Genomic DNA, 19,210 nt, shown 5'->3' on the forward strand with positions numbered 1-19,210 from the left:
CCACGTGAGTTCCACGAAACCCTCCCCTACTTCCCCCTCCCTCTCTCACCTCCCCTACAACTTCAATACTTCTCTCAGATGGCGTGAGAGTGCAAGTTACCCCAGAGTCCTCTATATTGCCATATAATAAGTACGAAGTCGAAGACATGATGAGAGAGTAGTGTTGAGAGAGCAATCTAGAGGACTCTGGATGAGAGAGTAGTGTTGAGAGAGCAATCTAGAGGACTCTGAGTTAGAGGTGGGATTTTCGGTTCATTTCCGTGATTCGATTCATTCGGTTCTATTCATGTGAATGAACTGTTCTTTCATGTCGTTCATAAAGAATCACATGAACCAAATGAACACCGCGAACCGAATGAACAACGTGAACTAAATGAACTCTGCGAACCGAATGAACAACGTGAACAAAATGAACTCTGCAAACTAAATGAACAACGTGAACTAAATGAACTCTGCGAACCGAGTGAACAACGTGAACTAAATTAACTCTGCGAACTAAATGAACAACGTGAACTAAAGGAACTCTGCGAGCTAAACGAACAATGTGAATCAAATGATTGCAATGAAGCGAAATAATCCAGAGTTAACCGAAAACATTGAAGGCTGTACGCATGAACTTACATAATTATGTGTGTAATTATTAGTAAGAATATCTTCATGAATATAGTAAACTCAAGCTATAAACTCAAGATATAATGGTAATATTTAGAGGCTCTCTGGCATATAAAAAATTAAGGTAATAATCGAGAAATACGACTAAACATGTTTCCTTCGTATTCGGTGATTCATTATTAAATTAGGTTCTATTAATTGGCGTTACACCATAAAGAAATTTTCCCTAAAAACAGACAGACTTATCGGGAGCAAAGTGGTCATGAAATTATTCCGGGTAACTCACGCAACACCTCTGACAGCGGTGTTAGCAATATTGTTAGGCATCATGGCGCACGAGACCCCTACAACATACGGGTAAAACGGCATAACATTTGTCATATTACCTCTAGGAAAAGTGTGATTTTATGAAAAATAACCTTTTAGCATCAAAAGAGAATGATCATGATGCTACCGCAATGAAATCAATTATGCTACAAAAAATTAGTTAATGAAACCATATAGTGACATATAAAATAAAATAAATGTTTCACGAAGTAATTCAAGAAGAGGCAATTAAGATTTAACCTCTCAAGCGAGTATATATATACGTCCTAGATATTCCGTTCTTATGCAAAACATTTAATAAGGAATATTGCTATTCTTGTCTCATTGAATTTAAGTAATTCCTATTTTTCAGTATATTCCCAAGTAGCAAAATCTTGTAAAAATTATTTTAAAATATATTGCGAGAACATTTTAAAATGATTTTAACATCATTTTGAAAACATATTAGCTTTCTCTGTTTCAACGTTACAAATCTTTTTTTCACCATTTCAAAATGATTTTAACATAAGTTTAAAATATGTCCTACTCTTGTATAAGCTATGAAATATAGATTTTAAAATAGTTTTAAAATATGTTGTAACTAATTCAGCCTCTTTTAAAAATGATTAATTGCTATGTTAATATGATATAAGTAAACACATGTTTGAAATTTCGAACTGTGCCAGGAACAGTAAAAAAAAAATTCCCAACCTAACAATTATCCTAGCGTCAACAGACATGAGTGTTTGAAGGAAATGGTATATGCATCGTGACAATTACAGAACCTCCTCCTCGGCGTGCACGGAAATGACGGAAATCCCACCATTACTATACACACCTTGACATAATGGTAATCAGATGTCTGAGTTTGGTTTTATACGAATTCATTGTGGAAACATGTATACTCAGTCCTTATCCCTTTTTAGTATGCAATAAAGCACATATTGAGAGTGTTTTCAGGTGTTCCTTGATTGCATTCTCGGATCGTTCACTGTCCATTTTTTGATGATATGCCTTCATTTTGGGATATTTTTCCCAGAAATTCATTATTTTAAATTTCTAGAAATGTTATGGAAAACTGCCAAAAAATACTGTTTTGTGGATTTCAAGATGGTGAAATTCAAACTCACTTTTGAAAAAAGGGATTAATTTTTGGTAGACAAAGTCTCCAAAATCATCTGTATTACTTGTTTTATGTAAAGCTAATTGTCAGTTACCACAATCACCTCCAAGGAATGAGAATGTTTATACTGGTTTATTTTATCACACTGGTATGATTAAGATTGAAATGACCTAATTATTTCAAAATTATGTTAAAATGATTTTAACATTATGTTAAAATGATTAGAAAATAATTATCAAATTATTTCAAAATTATTTTAAAATGTGTGTAAAATAATTTTGAAATTGTTTTAAAATAATGTTCACATAATTATTTTTCTGTGAAATTAAAAAACGAACATTTTTGGCAAAAATAAGCCATTACTTCCTGCATATCCAAGAATATACTATCAACAAAATGAGATCAAATGGTACAAGACTTAAAAAGAGCAACGCCTAATACATTATTTTAAAATCTTGAAAAAGTCATGAATTTAGCCATCTTATGATATTTTGATTTTAAAATCATTTGAAATAATTTTAAAATCATTTTTCAATATTCTTTTGCTACTTGGGAATTCCTATTGATGTGTTTTCTTATTTATCAACTGTCGGAGGACGAAGAACGTTAAGTTCCATAGGTTCCATATAATAAGCGAGAAATTCATGGAATATTCACTCTCAACCAGTGCAGGTGGATTCAAGATTGTGACAAGAAGGGGGCTAGGTACCTGGGGTAACCTTGGTAAGGTGGGGGGGATTGGGAGTAAACCTTCCCCGATAACTGAACAAAATTATTATTTTCTTTAACTCTAAATATAATGGTGCATTAAAAAACTCAAGATATAATGGTAATATTAAGAGGCTCTCTGGATCCGCCACTGCTCTTAAATGACTAGAAAGACCTACTGCCATCCGCGGCCCGCGAAGTAATTCAAGACCATAATACTTCTACTACTCCGACGATTGTTCAAATGATTCTTCGATTCTTACATGATTCTTCAATTCTTATGATTCTTCGGTTCTTAAACGAATCTGCGATTCTTAAATGATTCTTCGATTCTAAATGATTCTTCGATTCTAAATGATTCTTCGATTCTAAATGATTCTTCGATTCCAAATGATTCTCGATTCTAAATGATTCTTTAGCTTTGTTCGCGTCGCTGCGACTTCTGCACTTTTTTGCGACTTCTTGCCCCTTTCCGTTCGCGTCGCAGAGGGCGCAAGTGAGGAACGCTGTTCGCGTCGCAGGTTCGGGTTCAAAAGTTGCAACTTCTGCCTGCCCCTTTTGCACCCTCGTCGATGGTAGGGCAAAAGTGGCACGGAGGGCAGCAGAGAGAATTATGGGAAATAGCAGACGAGGGAAACTGAAGAAGCAGACGATCTCAATATTTTCAAATGCTTTGTTTTTTGTTGTTTCAGCGTAACAAAAATGAATATAGTGAATATATATTTCCTAAATATATAATTTTGACTGAACTTCATTATTAAAGGAGTTAAACGGCTTTTCAATACCTACCGCTGAATGAATTATTACTTCTTACATAAAGAGGAATTTTGCCTTTCGCACTACCAATTGCATTGACGATAAATACCTTCTGATTTAAACCTATCGCCTCCAAATGTTTGAAAGAATCATATATTCATAGCATCACGGATGTAATACGCGATGGGTGGTACCGAACTGCAACAATTATTTATAAACCCCTACACCCATTCGACTTATTAAATCCAAACTCACCTGGGCCAAAAATTTATTGTTATCCAAAGTAACATTTTGGTTTCGATCCTCGCTATTCAGATGCAAGTTTATGTGATAAACTTTACTTTTAACGTATTTGACGTAAAATTAAACTGTCAGCAAGTTTTTTTTTGTAATAAACACATGCCACAAATATTATAATAGATTAAAGATTTAATAAAAAATATAGCTCATCTTTGGACAACAACACCCAAATTGTTGATGTGGGATGAACGTATTCACGGGATTGTTATGCCGGATGGAAAATTAACGCATTGTGGATGTGTTTATATTCGAGGAAATAAAAGACTGTTTATTTGCAACAGTAGATAGAGGTAGTATAATTTTTATAATTTGCTACAGTCTGCTTCAAAATGACAGCTCTTCCCCTGTTAAATGCAGAAAATGACGTGGTGCTAGATGAAAATGGAATGATGTCATTTACGCTGGAAGGTATGGTAATTTAATTCGAAATGTGGTTTGTTTTCGAAATTTACTCCATAGTGGCTTCATCATCTAATTTACTTCACATTGTAAGTAAATGATATCATATTACTTTCCTGGATCTAGCGTTCACTATTTTTGATTATATAATTCCTCTCATTTAGATGGTTCCTCCGTTATAAAGATAATGCCTTCGGATATTCATGACCATATTTGTGATAACCAAGAGTTTATGATGGTCGATATTGGAAATAATCAGCAAGTGAAACTGATTCTCCCTCACAAACCAGCTCCAAATACCCCACCCCAAGAGGACACTGCTAACCAGCAGCAGTTTTCCTGGGATGATGCAGCCACAAAACTTTTTTTTGAGGCTTATTTTAATTTTAAGGGAAAATATGGGAAGAAAATGATAATTCAAAAAAGGCTATATGAAGCTATAGCATCAGAAATGCAGAAGCATGGCTATGCCATTTCTGCAGTGCAAGTATGCTACAAATACAAGTCCCTGGAGAGGGCATTTAAGTTACATGTGACTTGCAATAAAACTGGTAGAGGTCGCAAGATACTAAATTATGAAACGTAAGTGTATTTTTTTACAGCATAAACTTTCTTTTAATGTCATAGCTTAATTACTCCTATAATAATATTCCCTCCTTATAATAAAAATTCACTTTAATATCTGGCCATAGGGAAATGACAGAAATATTTGGGAAAAAACATAAAATTGTTCCCAAGGTGGTGTCTGGCCGACATGGATTGACCATAGGAAACACTAGTGGTGTCTTGCCAAAGTCAGTATTTTGGATGTACAAATTTTATTATTGCTTTGCATGCTACTGTTAGGGGAGGGGTGTAATCATAGTACTTCACTCTAAGAAAAGTGGGAGTTAAGACATGTTTGCTATATGCGGAGGCTGGAAAAATGTATCTCTTTACAGTGTTGAAACTCATGAAAGTGAAAGTGTCGACCCCAGGCCATCCACATCATCAGCAGGGCTTGAGGAAGTATATCTCCCAGAAGGTCAATCCTCAGCTAGCCAGAAAGAGCCTGTGGCTAAAAATAAAGTCACTAAGCGGGATGGGAAAATGGCAATGGCACTTGAAGCTGTGAAAGAGGAAGTCGCTAGGCAGTCTTTACTCTTAGAAAAGAAAATGGAGCAAGATAAGGCCATTCTAGAAGAGATTAGAAGTGCCAATGAAATTAATGCCCAAAGTAATACTCTGAAAGAGGAGGCTAATGCTCAAAGAGCTAGAAGGAATGAACTCCTGAGTGAGCAAATTGTTCTGCTGAAAGAGCTCCTTAATAGGGAATAAATATATTTGTATAAATATATAATAAATCTGTATGCATTTGTGCTAACATGGTTGTACTCTACTTCAGAAGCACATACTCTTTTGATTTTATCATGTACTTCTATTTTTTAAATGAAACTGAGATTCATGTTGTACAAGTATTTAAAGTTCAGTGCTTAAAAGAAAAAAATCAGGGAAACCTGGTAAAGAAGTTAACCCTCTACAAATTGGCCCCTCTCATAGCCAGTTGCCTACAAATTTCATTTCGTAGAATTTTTCCCCCATCGGCATCGATAGGGTCTCCCAGATTATCAACAATTCCTTCAGGACCGTTAATTTCTTCAGCATCTCTGTCAGGGTAATCCTCAGGCAGGGGTTCCTCAAACCCCTCCAAATCATCCATGTCTGCAACATTATGGAGAACACAACAGGCATGGATGATTCTAACGATCTCAACAAGATTTCTTGTCTTGAGGTGGTATAGCTGACGGAACCTTTGTTTCAACCACCCAAAAGTGTGCTCCACAGTGATACGGCAGCTACTGTGCACAGTATTAAAGTTTCTCTGTGCTCTTGTTAGGTGCCCATTATCCCTAAATGGGGTTATTAAGTTTGGAGAGCAAGGGTATGCACTGTCTCCAAGCAAGTAACCCTGACCTGTAAAAGTGTAAAGAAAAATGTCCTATTTGATTATGATTGCAAATGTTCAATCAGTAATAATAAAATGAAATAAATTCTAGATGCGATGAAGTAAAAATAACTCTGCAAAGAAATACTGAAGTAAAATTCCCATTAACACAAACCTTGACATAAATTGGGAAGTTCAGGGTAAATTGGGCTATTTCTAAACACTCTGGCATCGTGCACAGATCCAGGATACCCTGTGAACACATCAATAAATTTCCCCTTCTCATTTACTACTGCCTGGAGCTGAATTGAAAAGTATTTTTTTCTATTGATATAAGACTCTGGGTCTTCATCTGGTTTATCTATCCTTATATGGGATCCATCAATCAAACCTGAATTTTGAGTGAAACTAGGCATATTAACTGCTTATAACTTGCAAACAGGCAAATTTATAATTTTTATTAGTATCTATCTATTACCAATTATGTCAGGGAATCCTTTCCTGTTAAAAAAATGCTCCTTTGTTTCATTTTTATCTCTGTCTGTGGGATCCTTAATTATCATGGGAGCCATTCCCACTATAAACTCTGTCATTCTTTTAATTACAGAGTGCAAAGCACTCAAGCTCAAATTAAACCGGTCTGCCACATCCCGGTATCCAGCTGCCTCATGCCCAACAAACCATAGGAATGCCAATATGTGTTTTTGAGGACTGACTGGCTCAAAACCTCCATGACCTACAGTGAAAATATATAAATAATCACAACAAAAGCGCAAGATTTGCGCAAATATTATAAAATAAAATAGAAAAAGCAAACCACAACCTCGTAATGCTGTAAAGTCGGGTAAAATTTGAAATTTCCCAATTAGGTTTTCCACTATGCCAGGTTTTAATCTGAAATGCCTCACAAACTCAGTGTCACTATATAAAGGAATGATATTTTCGACATAGCCTGGGACGGCATTCCTCTCCTGGGGTTCAATAATATCGATAACAGCGTTAATATGCTGTAAAATACCTGAGAAAATACATAGAGTTATCAATTAGTCATTCATGGAAAAATAGCAACGTGTTAGGCAAAATGAAAACACCGACGTCATCATACATATCTCTGTTGGTTGTCATAAGAACCTAATTTAAAAATGATTTCATGCATATTTTAAAACATAGAAGCTTTAAGAGATAATGTATGCCATGAACTGTATAAATTTGAACCTCAAGAAAACACACAGGACATACAGAGCCCGTATGAAATTGATGAATGGGCGCAGGTGAACGTCATCACTTTCAGAATTATAAATAAACAGTTTTGGAATTAATATCATAAGGGCCATGTTCGCCAAGCTTCACCATGATGATGACGATGTCTACACATGAAAAACAAATTATCGCACAGAATCACAACCAAATATTTCTTTCTCTATCACTGTGTGTTTGGTCCGCTTACGCACCCTGCAGAATCAACAAAGCAAAATCGCATAATTCAATATATATTGTTTGACATATAATTTTACTACCTCTCTCCTGTGGCTGTGCTAATGCTGGCAATAAATTTAGAATATCATTGTTATCATCTTCATCTGAAGAATCCTCCTGGAGTCCTTGGAGCAGATTTCTCACAATCAGATTACGCGCCATCTTTTCCTCAATAGCGTTCGCGTCGCATGAGTTGAAACTTTCTGCCCTCGTCTGTTCGCTCTTGCCCCCGCGGGTGCAGAAGTCGCAGATGGTGCACGCGACGCGAACAAAGCTTTTGATTCTTCATGAACCACACGATTCTTTATGAACCCTTTGAACGAGGAGCGTATTTCGATTCATTCGGTTCATGCCAATGAACCGTTCAAAATGAACGATTCATTCATGAACGACACAGCTCTACTCTGAGTTACCCGGAAGCCCCGTAAGACGTCGCACTATTTGCTCCCGACCAAAGGCCAATAAGGGACACTAGTGCCACTTATTGGCCTTTCTTAGAACTAAGTTTCTTCCCCACACTTTCATCAGTTCCGTGGAAACTGAATCTTCGTTTATACGCCGGTTCTATGTTCCTTGGTTCGTTACGAGGATCGTAGATGAACCTTTCACTTCTTTCACCACTTTCATTTTCCTGTTCTTTGACGATGCCGACCAATGTGAACGGTTTGTGTGTGGTTACGGCGGTGAGAGTCGGTGATATTGAAATGAAGTTGTAATATAGCTAGGGTCCATATCAAAAGCTGAGGCGAAAGAGCAACGGGGTGGATACAATGGAAGCATTTAGGCATTAGTACAGCGTTTTGTTTTCTGTCGGAAAATTTGTCTCCGAATGCGCTATCGCCAAACGGGAAGAAATGGAGGGTGTATTATGGAAATGGACAAATTACTGGAATGGTATGTCAGTCGTTGCTATTCGATATTTTGTGGAGGATATAGATCTTACCGCACTGTCGATGATTTGCATTAGTTGAATCAGTTCAATACTTTGAAATTATTCAGTGTTACGTATGGTTCGGTAACAGATGCTGACGTGTATGCGATTACATTGACGTTAAATCTAATCAATTGTCACAGGCTGGCAAACCAGGTGGTTTGTCCTAGAAAATTCCGTCCTGGCGTACTATAAGTCACAGGATGAAGTGAACCAAGGATGTAAAGGCTCCATCAAAGTCAGTGCTGCTGAAATAATTGGTACGTTTTTGCTGTTACGATATTACTAACCACTATTTTTTATAGTTATTGACTTCAGGTGAGATGTTTTTCTCAATCTTTTCATACTTCTTGCCAGTGAAGGCAAGCTGATAATGTTTGCTTTCATCAGTATCCTGAGATGTCTTCGCCATCAATTGTTTAGTATTTAATGAAAGTACCCATATATTGTTGAAGTTCTGCATTATGTATGTTAATAGTATTATTGGTATTTATAGTCATATAATTTCGTTGTAGCTGTACCAATATCTAGGAAAGCATCGTTTCTCGGCTGTTTATACCACTTGATTCTCTTCCATTGATGTTCACGATCGTGGTTGCCACATTTGCAGAGTTTTTATGCGTGGAATTGTCTGAAATTGCAGCTCACCCCGGTGGTGAAGGAACTCGGATGGACATTGTGGTCCCTGGAGAGCAACATTTCTACCTCCGGGCACCTTCGTTCAAGGAACGACAACAGTGGTTGGTGGCATTGGGAAGTGCAAAACAGTCGAATACCATCGGCGACGGTATGTTTGATGATCGTCTTGAATCAATTACGTTTAGGGTTCCATGCTTGAAATCTTGAATAATTGCTGTAACCATGTTTTGAAATTTGATGATGAAATGCCCGTTCATCTGGACCATTTCGAAGGCCTAGCCTTTGCTAGACTTGTGTTCACTTTGCTTTGACATTTTGATGTATATTATCTTATTTTTATTTTGAAGGGTTCACGAGATTTGAGGCTCTCGTGAGTGCATTGCTTTTGAGAATGAGTCAATATTTGTGCATTAAACTCTGCAGTGGCGTAGCCAGGGATTTCGTTCGGTTGTGGGCGGGGGTCAAAAACCAGGGTGGAAGATAAAAAAAACCGTACTAAGTAGAGGGTTTTAAACTAAGTGAAAGCAAATTTCAAAATGGAAAAAAAACTTACTTTTTCTTTTTTGATATTTTTTGGAAATTCATAATTTTTCTATATTATGATTTACTTTTCTGAATGACAGAAATTGTGTTTTTATATGATAGGGTTATATTTTGGGGGGGGTCCGTTGGGGGATGTGTTGTTAGGGTGTTAGGGTTATATTTTGGGGGGTCCGGACCCCCCGGACTTCCCCCCTCGTTACGTCACTGGTACTGTGGAAGAAATATTTCGCTGTTGGAGCAATATGATATTCTTAGTGTGAATGCATGGGAAAGCTTAGAAGAATATCAGTGGATTTTCTTGTTATAATTCCAACTTGGATAGTTGTAATCCGCTGCGTACAGGTAGGTTAGGTCATTTTTTCATATAATAGTAATTTATTGGGAATAAACAGTGAACATGTTACCTATATCAGTTCGTTTGTCCTACACAAGGTGTATGCTATGCGAAGTAATCATTGAAAGCTAAATATGTTTGATTTTCTTCGTAATTGTGTTAGGCTTCGAAGTCTGTTTATTTGTTGCATGTCAAAATAAATAACTATCAACTTTTCTTGTGTTGCTCGTGACAATATAGCTTTACTGGATGAACTAGAAGTTTTCGTTTCTAGTTATGCATAGCTTTATATTATATGACTCCCTAAATTTCAGTGTTTATTCTTTGTTCAGGAAATGAAGTAGGTTACGTACGACATTACAGCTGTGCTTTCATGTATTATGATGGAATAATCTCGATATTTCAGCTGCAGATGTGGAAAAAGCTGAGGGTGGTGATGGTGAATTTAAGGATGGATGGAACAGCTGTGAACAAGTGAATCTGACACTATTGAATCGTGTGGAAAGTGTGGTTTTGTTGCCTCTTATTATTGTTTTCGTATCAGCTGATTTTAATATGCTCACTGAAAATTTTGATAGACCCTCAGCTGTGCCGATACACTGAATCTTAATTGTGTGAAACTTGCTTGTGGAGGCAACAATTAGTATTCAAGTCCACATCATAAATACTGCATTATGTTGTTCATGGATATTGCATAAAACGTCTGTGGTGAATCATATTTGTTCGGAAACTATTGATGTTCGAAGAAATCGTTTGTTTTCAAGCAAGCGATTCAAGTCGACTGCCCGTGTTAAAATTGAACAAAATTCCAGTTTTAATTGCATAAAGTAGTGAATAATGGATGGAAAAGAATTTTGAGTCGAAGCATGTATTTGTATATATGTACTGTCCGATTGGGGAAATGTACTGCTGATTAAAATATATTATATTATTTATTTTCATTGAAAGCTACTATTTTTTTGGCAAGTCGATGGGTTAACACAAGCTTGAAAAATTTCAAGAATTGACCTGATAGCCCACGTTGCGGATGTTTTCGCCGCACGTCAAGTATTGAAGTAAAATTATGCATTGTAAATATGAATGCATTACAGAAAATATTAGCTATTCGTAGTAATTCTTTGCGTTAATTGTTATTGTTTATGTGCTGTTGATGAAGCAAGCTTGTGCTCCACATTTTAAGCTCAAATGTTAATTTCTAGACAATTCGCTTAACTAGTGAAATATTCATCACGCATGCTACGATTATTGAATTAAAATAAAGTAGAACTCATTTTATTTTTAGTTATTATTCCATTTTTCAATATGTGATTAGGTTACTTCAACCTCTGAGAAACAATTCAACATCACAATGTGCACGTTTAATGGGGTGTAATACCGAATAGCCCTGTTCGGGAGACGGTGTAAAATTATTAAACCCCTACCAGGTGCGATTCGCCGTTCAGAATAGTGAATTGCACCGGCGCTACAGAAATTTTTAGAATTGAGCCTTCCGGTGTAATTGAAACACGGATTACACTCGTTCAGAATACCGTATTGCACCATGGGTGCAATGCAAAATATTATTACACCTTCTGGTGTAATATTGGCGAATAGCTCGGTATAATTCCATCCAGAATAGCAGCCGTGATGACTTGTATGACAGGATAAAAAAATATCTTCTCCTTTGATGTCAGGATTGTTTTTAAGTGTGACATAGAAATCCCATTCAGCATTATGGAAAGGGACATATTGTGCTTCATGTCATTAATTTTTTAAAATTTTCTTCTCAATGGAAAGAGTTTTCCACATTCTTTTTGCTTTATAAGGTCCCATATTTCTGCCATAGCTTTACCAACAATTAATATTGTCCTAAATGAAATCTACCTCCTCCTTTTGCTGATAATCAAGAAAATGCGCCTGCAACACAATGTATGAGTTTTAGGACTACCAACTGCTTGGATTATAATTGTTAAAATGGGTTTTCAAGCAATCAAAAATAATGTAAGACAATTAAAATGCCAAACTTTTCTGGCACAGAACTAAAGTTTTCTCTTCTGCATGCTTTCAATTTGTGGCAAAAATCAATGATTGATAAGTTGTGTTGCGGCTGTGTCTTCAATCTAGAAAGCCGTCTATCGGTTGGTCTGTACCATCTCGACTATAAGGAGAGTAAAACAAAGAGAGACAAGTGTATCTCTATTAAATGGACTTTTCGTGATAATGTTCACATCTCCGGCGATCTTTTTTCTTAATCAAAAGTAGTTAGGTATGCATAGACAGCAATTGCCGTAACTCTTGGGTTCATTCCATTACATTCACACAAGGTGTTATGTACCAGGAATGAATCAAGTAATGAAGCCACTCTTACAGTTACTGTAGGAAAATTTTGAGTTTAAATGTTGCTAATGCTCGATATAGGCCTGGATAATTTAAATATTAAGTCTCTCACCCTTCACAATTGACTCCCTTTGATCCAAGTTACCCGATAATCTTGAGAGAAGTTCACAGAGTCCATTGGATGTCATATTTTTATCGAGTGAGGGGTTGAAAATTAGTCAGTGGGTAAGCGAGAAAATTAGTCAGGGTTTCAAGAACATTGAACAATTTTAGTTAAATTATAGTCAATACGAAAGAGAATAATTGTTATGGGGAGAAAAAGACAATTGTTTGGATTTATTTATGGCTTTCAGCTTAAACAGACTATCAACCTTTACTATCAGTGATGAAAAAACCCGTTAGTAAGATTGGTTCTGTTCATCTTCAAAGGCTGAGACTTAATCATATGCATATGATCTTGAGGTTATCTATGTTCCTGGTAAATATCTGCATTTTGCTGATATGCTCTCAGGGAGTTCCTTTGATGAGACTGAGTTTGATCTCAAAATATTAGAAATAGTTCATTCGGTCACCAAATGCTTTACAATGTCTCATGATCGGCAAAATAGGTTTAGATTGGCAACTGACAAAGATCATACATCCCAAGCAGCAGTCAACATCCCAACAACATCAGACAACATTGGCATTGTTGACATAAGATATCTGTGCAACATCCATGTTAACCTAATTAACGTTGTATGCATATCAGCCAAATATCCAAAGGACCCAACTAACAATGTTGCAGATACGTCCAACTGTGGAGTGGACGTGGAGGTTAATATGACAACATCTCTTAGATACCAGCACAACATCTAATGAGTAGATAATGGGTGTCCTTAATATATTCATAATATGTTGCAACGCCTTTTTTATGACTTAATTTAATGTTTGCTTATCAGCTTAAATATTATAAAATCTAATTTTGATTTTATGCATTACCAATACAAAACAATATTTTGGTAAAAATATTTAGTTGAAGTTCTATCCAAATACAGATGTCAAAATCAATTGAGTTAATATTATAATCTTTAAACATCAATAATTTGCCAAATTTAGAAATAAGGCCTTAAGTGTGAAAGTAAAAAGGCTTAATAATTAGAAAAAATTGAATTTATCTTGTTTATTCCTTTTCTTGATGAGGTCTGTCGGCTTATTATGTTTTTTCACAATGTCTCCACACATGTTTCCACACGGTCCTTACAAATTTTCTTCGTGAATTCCAAGCACACAGGTTTTTGCATCGGAAAAATAAGGAAGAGGTTTTCTGTTTTTAGCATGGTAGTCATTGGAACTACCAGGCTCCAAACAAAATATACAACTTGTTGTAATGAGTTACAATTACAAAAAACAAAAGTACAACAAGAAGGTCATTCTTCTCAAGTACAACAAGAAGGTCAAGAAGGTCATTCTTGGTTAAGAACAGTATACAAAGATAAATCTTAAAAGACACAGTTCATATATTCTTTTACATCATAGACATAGTTCATATCATAGACATAGTAGATCATAGTTTGAAAAGACATGTGCATAAAACACTGCAATCCCACAGAGTTAACTGGCACTCAAACGCCAGTGTCCCTCGCTCCATTGGTGGAATCAAAAGGCAGATATCTATGGAGAATTCTATTGCTATTTCAAAAATATCGAAGAATGAGATGAAAAATTTCATTCAAGAGCATGCCCCAGACTTCTTGAGACAAATATTACAATAGAAAAAACTGATCACCCGAGCTTAAGGAGATTTTAACAAAATAGAGCATAATTGTTGCTAATGTCCCCATATTATATATCCCAACAGAAATTCAAGAACTTATTCTTGGCTATTCTGCTTTGAAGGATTCTGTTCGAACAGTTCAGGAAGAAGGAAGAGAATTTTCAATACTTCCACTAATCCTTGCCCTGAGAAATGATTTTCCCCATATTGTAGAAAATTGTGTGAAAACCCTGTGGATATCTGTGGCAAACGTAGATGCAGAAAGAGGTTTTTCCATCCATGGAAATATTCTGACTGATAGAAGAACCACTTTACTTCCAAAAACCTGAGTGTGAATACTTAGAGATTGCACATTCCAAAATTTTTTTATCGCTAAAAGCAACCTATGATGTACATATTTGCAAGTGTTCATAATACATTGTTTCTTTAAGACCTAAAAGGCTTTTGTACCAATGTGTTAAGTTAAAACTATAAGTTTTTTTACATCATGCAGGCCAATGTGAATGTTAATTTTTGACCATTCAAAAATAATCCCCATCTAACTTCCGCATTTCTCTAGCTCTTTGAGGTTGGAATACCTAGCAAAAGGTGTTTATCGTATATGTATCCAACAAATGCTTAACTTATTCCTATCATCATAGGCTTTGATCTGTCTTTATAAAGTTTTTTTTACCATTAAATTATATCTAATATGCTTCTAAGCATTTTTTTGGTGAAATTATTGTTTTTAGGATAAAAAAGAATATTTGTGACATGAGAGAATTTTTATGATGAAACTATTTTTTATAACGAAATTGGAATTTTATGACAAAATTATAAACAGAAATTGACAGATTTTTATGACGAAATTCCCAGGTTTTATTCACCGATAAACTTTGCCTCTACTTATAGGTTTTCCAAAATAATTATTACTGGTGATTTCAATTACAATCTACTTGAAGAGACAAATGACAAAATTGACTTCCATAATTCCATCGCAGCTTTTAATATTGATGTAATTTTATGTGTACCAAAGTTACTCATTCTACTCAAATTTTGATTGACAATATTCTTCCTAATGTATACCGTAATGATGTTGGCACAAGGGTTCTTGATGTTCAAATATCTGATCACTTTCCTATCATATCTACGTTCAGTTTTTTTGTGTCATCTAAAATTAAAATATTTTCAACTAGAAATTTCTCAGATCTAAATACGATGGCTGTCCAGAAAGTAGCAGACATTTTGAAATAAAAAAAATAAGCAAAGTGAAAATTACAATTTTTATGGTATATTCTTTGAAGGTTAACTCTTTGGCTATTTTTATCCACAATCATCATTTAAATTTCGGCATTTATCATGACATGACTTTTCAATACCCTCTCTGTAGAAATCTGCCACCTGCGAGTTAAATCACTGGTTTAAGTACAGTGCTATGCACTTCAACATCAGTGTCAAATTGTTGTGTAACGAGCCAGATCTTCATCAATGGGTGTTAGTCCCTGTAGTCCCTCAATGCTAAATCTGGGCTATATGGCGGGTTATTGAAAACTTCTCATCCCAAACCATACAAGAGCTCTTGGGTTCGAATTGCCATGTGTGGATGAGCGTGGCTGTGGAGAAACAAAACTTCCTTCCTGAGTTTTCCCTGATGCTTGTTTTGTGTCGCATATGCCACTTTCCTGATTATTCCTTTGCCATACACATAGCCAATCTGGCGATAAATTTCAGTTGATTTTACAAAAACTTATCATAACTTGCACTTGACATCTGGCGGGATTTTCTACTGCAAAATTGATTTTCATTTCTGAAAGATATCTATTCTTAAAAGCCCAAGTAGTGAAACATTGGTAGTAGGTAGCCCAGTGGCTCCTATACTAATCTCCGTGGAACAAATTGCATGGCGTTCCTGTGGACAATATTACGCTCACAGATAAAGTCAATCGAAGTTGGCGAGAAAAAATACTTTGAAATGAAGTGGATTAGTACGAAGATGACGCTGACCCTAGCTGCCCAGCCAGGATGGCAACGAAATACCTCAGCACTCAAATGACTGTGCTTCTCTGATTCATTTTATTTCATAGAATACATTTTCTCTATGGCTCAGAAAGAATTAATTTGTGAACATAACATAGTACAAAGGAAAGCCATGAAATTTGTCAAAGACTGCTGGGAGATAAGTCTCTACAGACTCAGAGCTTAAGGGCTAGGCTTTCATTGCTTGAGCCAATAAGAACAGGTATCTTTCAAAGGTATACGGAGAACATCATCTTATTACATATGTTTCTACTTTGGCAGAAACAAAAACTTAATATATTAGTTATTTTGCCTAATATACTTAGGATTTCCTAATGGATAGGTTAAAGGATTAGTTTCTCCCCCTAACATTAAAGTACATTAATAAATGCTAGTTGGGACTCAGTAGTCCAATTTCTCCAACGGGCACTTCATTTTCTTCTATTTTCGTTGTAAAGGACTTGTATCCTTGCTCCACCACCACATATTTAACGTAACATTTGCGCTGGAAATCGTTAAATTGAAAAGGGAAAGTTGGAATTTTGAGGGTAGAAGTCGACCCAGCATGGGCTACTTGATGGATGCTTTGGCTTTATGCCTAGCCACGAGCAATGTCAGCTCCCGAGAGGAAATTTTCATCAGTTTACATTTGGGTAGCTTTAAAAAGAGGCAGCAGAGAGTGAGCATCCCTAGCTATTCTATCTATCCAATGTCTATTCTTTGTCTTTCCATTTGCTTTCTTGGCTGGAAGGAGGCATTTATGTAAAGTATGTGGTTGCTCGTACCTGAAGGGGCAAGTGTTACTACGGAGAACTAAGAGGAAGTATGTATGTATGTGCTGTAATTTCCTAAATTCGTTTTGGAAAATGGATGAGAATAACATGTGAAGTATGTTAAAAATGTTTGAGTAATCAATGAAGTGCAGAAAATTAATCTGTTGTCTTTGTCCGTATTTGTTCATGGCTGAGCTTTGAGTAGGTTATTGTCTTTGTAATGTATAATAATGCAATTATATGTTGGGATGTTATTGATAAATCTAACACATGTATTCGTTGTTGTCTTTTGTCTAAGGTTTAGTTCCTCATTCCTTCACATATGTATGCACTGTGCATTGTAACCAAAATATGGGTGTTAAAGTGTAGTGACCATTTGCAGACATATTTCGATAATCAGACAGTTTCAATATGTATTCATTTGAGTTACAGTTTTGAACGTTAGGTTATATGAAGTATTCATTCCAAGAAAGGGTTTGGTCAGTTTTCACTCCCACATCTAATACAGAACAGGTTCTAGTAATCCATCTTAATTCTAGTTGAAGTTGCTGTCTTTCAGTATATTGCATCTAATGTCTCTTTAATGATTTTGTTGCTCCTAGTAATGATTGCTTTATTTTTGGCTGGGTCAATGAAAATATTGCCCCCAGTGCTACTACTATTGATATCTTTGTTTTCTTGGCCAATTGCCTTGTGCATCATGAGGGTCTTTATTGGATTTATCAGGTAATGTGCTTCTAAAATACGAAAGTGGTGCAAAGGAGTTAAGGTTGTGAACTGATGTTTTATATTGTTGGTTTCCAGGGCCACCTCCCGTTCCTCTATCCCTCGTGCTTGGCAGTGGTGATGCAGCGGACGCAAGGCGAGAGAGCTTGGCGGCAAGGGCTGCGTTGCGCCGCAGGACATCATCGTCCTCCTCATCCAATGCTGTTGTCCCCAGTGAGTTACTTGAATTAGAGAGGATAATGCTTCATTGATTTGTAGTTCACATTAGAGTAGTTAATGTCCAAGGAGTACAAGTGGGCTTACAATTATGAATGACAAACGAATAGCTTATTATCTAACGTGCAATATTTTCCTCCAGAAAGTCAGATGCAGCAGTGGCTAGGGTGTCCCAAAAAAACCGAAAGTTTGAAAGTTGAGGGGGCATTTCCATTTTCCTATGCGAATGCATGAAAAAACATCCCACAAAAATTTTCAGCTCAATCGGACAATATTTGACCCTGCCGAAACGCATTCAAAGTTTGAATTTTTGAGTTTTCCAGATTTCATGCAATGTTGCCTACCCTGCAGGAGGCTCGAGTGTTAAAAAACAACCAATTTTAAGTTCAAACCATCTCCTCTAGCTCTATAGGCGTTGACAGCAACACTTGAGTCAAAATGAGCTTCATATCCACAACTCGGTGTGTTTACAAGTCCCGCTCGCCGTTGCGGCCGCCAGGCGCCAGCCGAGTGCATATTGCCCCGCCGTGTCGTGTTGAGATTCGAGTTATGCGCTTTTGCAACATCGCTCTGTTTATGTTAAAAGTATCCCGGCTTAGTCTATCAGTCACTCGTGGAGTTTAGTATTGTGCACTAACTGAGAACGTGAGGTATTGTCGTGTGTTTCGTGGTCGAGGCTGTTTCGGCGGTGGCCAGAATGAGCGTGAAATCGAAGAGTACGCCGGTTATGCGAAGTGCGACAAGTGCGTGGTTGGTGGGTAATGAGTCCAAACATTTGCCCGGCAATGGTAAACTCCCTACGCTGCGTGAAGTTCTCAAAGTTTTCTTTTACAACCTACACTGTTCTCCAGGATCGATGTCAGCGGCAGATGCAGCAAGGATTGCAATCAAAGAGTTACTTGCTGTGTGGGGAAAGTCTAATATTCCTACGCAGGAGGCTCGAGCAGCCATTAAGAAGCTCCTGACAGCTTACGAGAACTACCGTGCCCTTGGGAAAGACAAAAATAAAACTAGTGAGAAGTCAGTGTCCGCAAGAGAGGAATTCAGCAAAGAGCTCGACCGTCTGTTTGACATCGGCTGCAAAGACGCCCTTTCAAACATTACTGTGGAGGAGGACAAGTTGTTTTACATATCTATGAAAACTTATTGAAAAGGATATATGGCGGGTATTGATATAAAGTGGTGTAAGTGTTTAGAAAACCGTAAGAGACTTCAAGAAGAGGATTTTTAAAGGAAAAAACGGCATGAGAAAGAAAAGGAAATATTGGATGAGAAAGTGGACCTCGTTCGACAGATGTCTGCGGAGAGTACGACGAGCTCGTCGGATTCGGAAGAAAGTAATTTTTTCCGGGTGCGGGAAGGGTGACCAATATGGTGGAA

The 19,210-nt window shown here is 36.6% G+C and overlaps 3 protein-coding genes across 5 annotated transcripts in view; 2 read left to right on the top strand and 1 right to left on the bottom strand.

Moving 5' to 3' along the window:
* Positions 1-3,902: 3,902 nt before the first annotated feature.
* Positions 3,903-7,872, bottom strand: LOC124158064 (putative nuclease HARBI1). 2 transcript variants are annotated; one of them, XM_046533237.1, is made up of 4 exons: positions 6,952-7,872; positions 6,607-6,864; positions 6,304-6,519; positions 3,903-6,157 (listed from the first exon to the last, which is right to left on the bottom strand). In XM_046533237.1, exons 2-4 carry the CDS (start codon positions 6,719-6,721, stop codon positions 5,721-5,723), a joined length of 768 nt encoding a protein of 255 aa, XP_046389193.1. In that variant the 5' UTR covers positions 6,722-6,864; positions 6,952-7,872; the 3' UTR covers positions 3,903-5,720. The 2 variants fall into 2 exon arrangements, with proteins under 2 accessions (XP_046389193.1, XP_046389192.1); XM_046533236.1 differs by having other exon boundaries at positions 6,607-7,872.
* Positions 4,392-5,587, top strand: LOC124158063. Its single transcript, XM_046533235.1, has 3 exons — positions 4,392-4,786; positions 4,897-4,998; positions 5,146-5,587. Exons 1-3 carry the CDS (start codon positions 4,392-4,394, stop codon positions 5,519-5,521), a joined length of 873 nt encoding a protein of 290 aa, XP_046389191.1. The 3' UTR covers positions 5,522-5,587.
* Positions 7,873-8,100: 228 nt separating the features above from the next.
* LOC124158065 (pleckstrin homology domain-containing family A member 3-like) overlaps positions 8,101-19,210 on the top strand; it is a 47,131-nt gene continuing 36,021 nt past the window's right edge. Inside the window, exons 1-4 of one of the 2 annotated variants that reach the window (XM_046533238.1) lie at positions 8,106-8,498; positions 8,679-8,795; positions 9,179-9,322; positions 17,693-17,827. In XM_046533238.1, the coding sequence (XP_046389194.1) occupies positions 8,459-8,498; positions 8,679-8,795; positions 9,179-9,322; positions 17,693-17,827 (436 nt within the window). In that variant the 5' untranslated portion in view covers positions 8,106-8,458. Of the gene's footprint in view, positions 8,499-8,678; positions 8,796-9,178; positions 9,323-17,692; positions 17,828-19,210 lie in introns of both variants that reach the window. The other variant, XM_046533239.1, reaches the window with a different exon arrangement.

Source organism: Ischnura elegans, chromosome 4 (genome assembly GCF_921293095.1).
Source record: "Ischnura elegans chromosome 4, ioIscEleg1.1, whole genome shotgun sequence".
Classification (NCBI taxonomy): domain Eukaryota; kingdom Metazoa; phylum Arthropoda; class Insecta; order Odonata; family Coenagrionidae; genus Ischnura; species Ischnura elegans.

Coding starts and splice junctions, on each gene's coding strand:
- LOC124158063 (XM_046533235.1), top strand. CDS start 4,392: ATGCCTTCGGATATTCATGACCATATTTGTGATAACCAAGAGTTTATG. Junction 4,787..4,896: donor AAGATACTAAATTATGAAAC/GTAAGTGTATTT, acceptor ATCTGGCCATAG/GGAAATGACAGAAATATTTG. Junction 4,999..5,145: donor ACTAGTGGTGTCTTGCCAAA/GTCAGTATTTTG, acceptor ATCTCTTTACAG/TGTTGAAACTCATGAAAGTG.
- LOC124158064 (XM_046533237.1), bottom strand. CDS start 6,721: ATGACAGAGTTTATAGTGGGAATGGCTCCCATGATAATTAAGGATCCC. Junction 6,520..6,606: donor AGGATTCCCTGACATAATTG/GTAATAGATAGA, acceptor CTCAAAATTCAG/GTTTGATTGATGGATCCCAT. Junction 6,158..6,303: donor ACTTCCCAATTTATGTCAAG/GTTTGTGTTAAT, acceptor ACACTTTTACAG/GTCAGGGTTACTTGCTTGGA.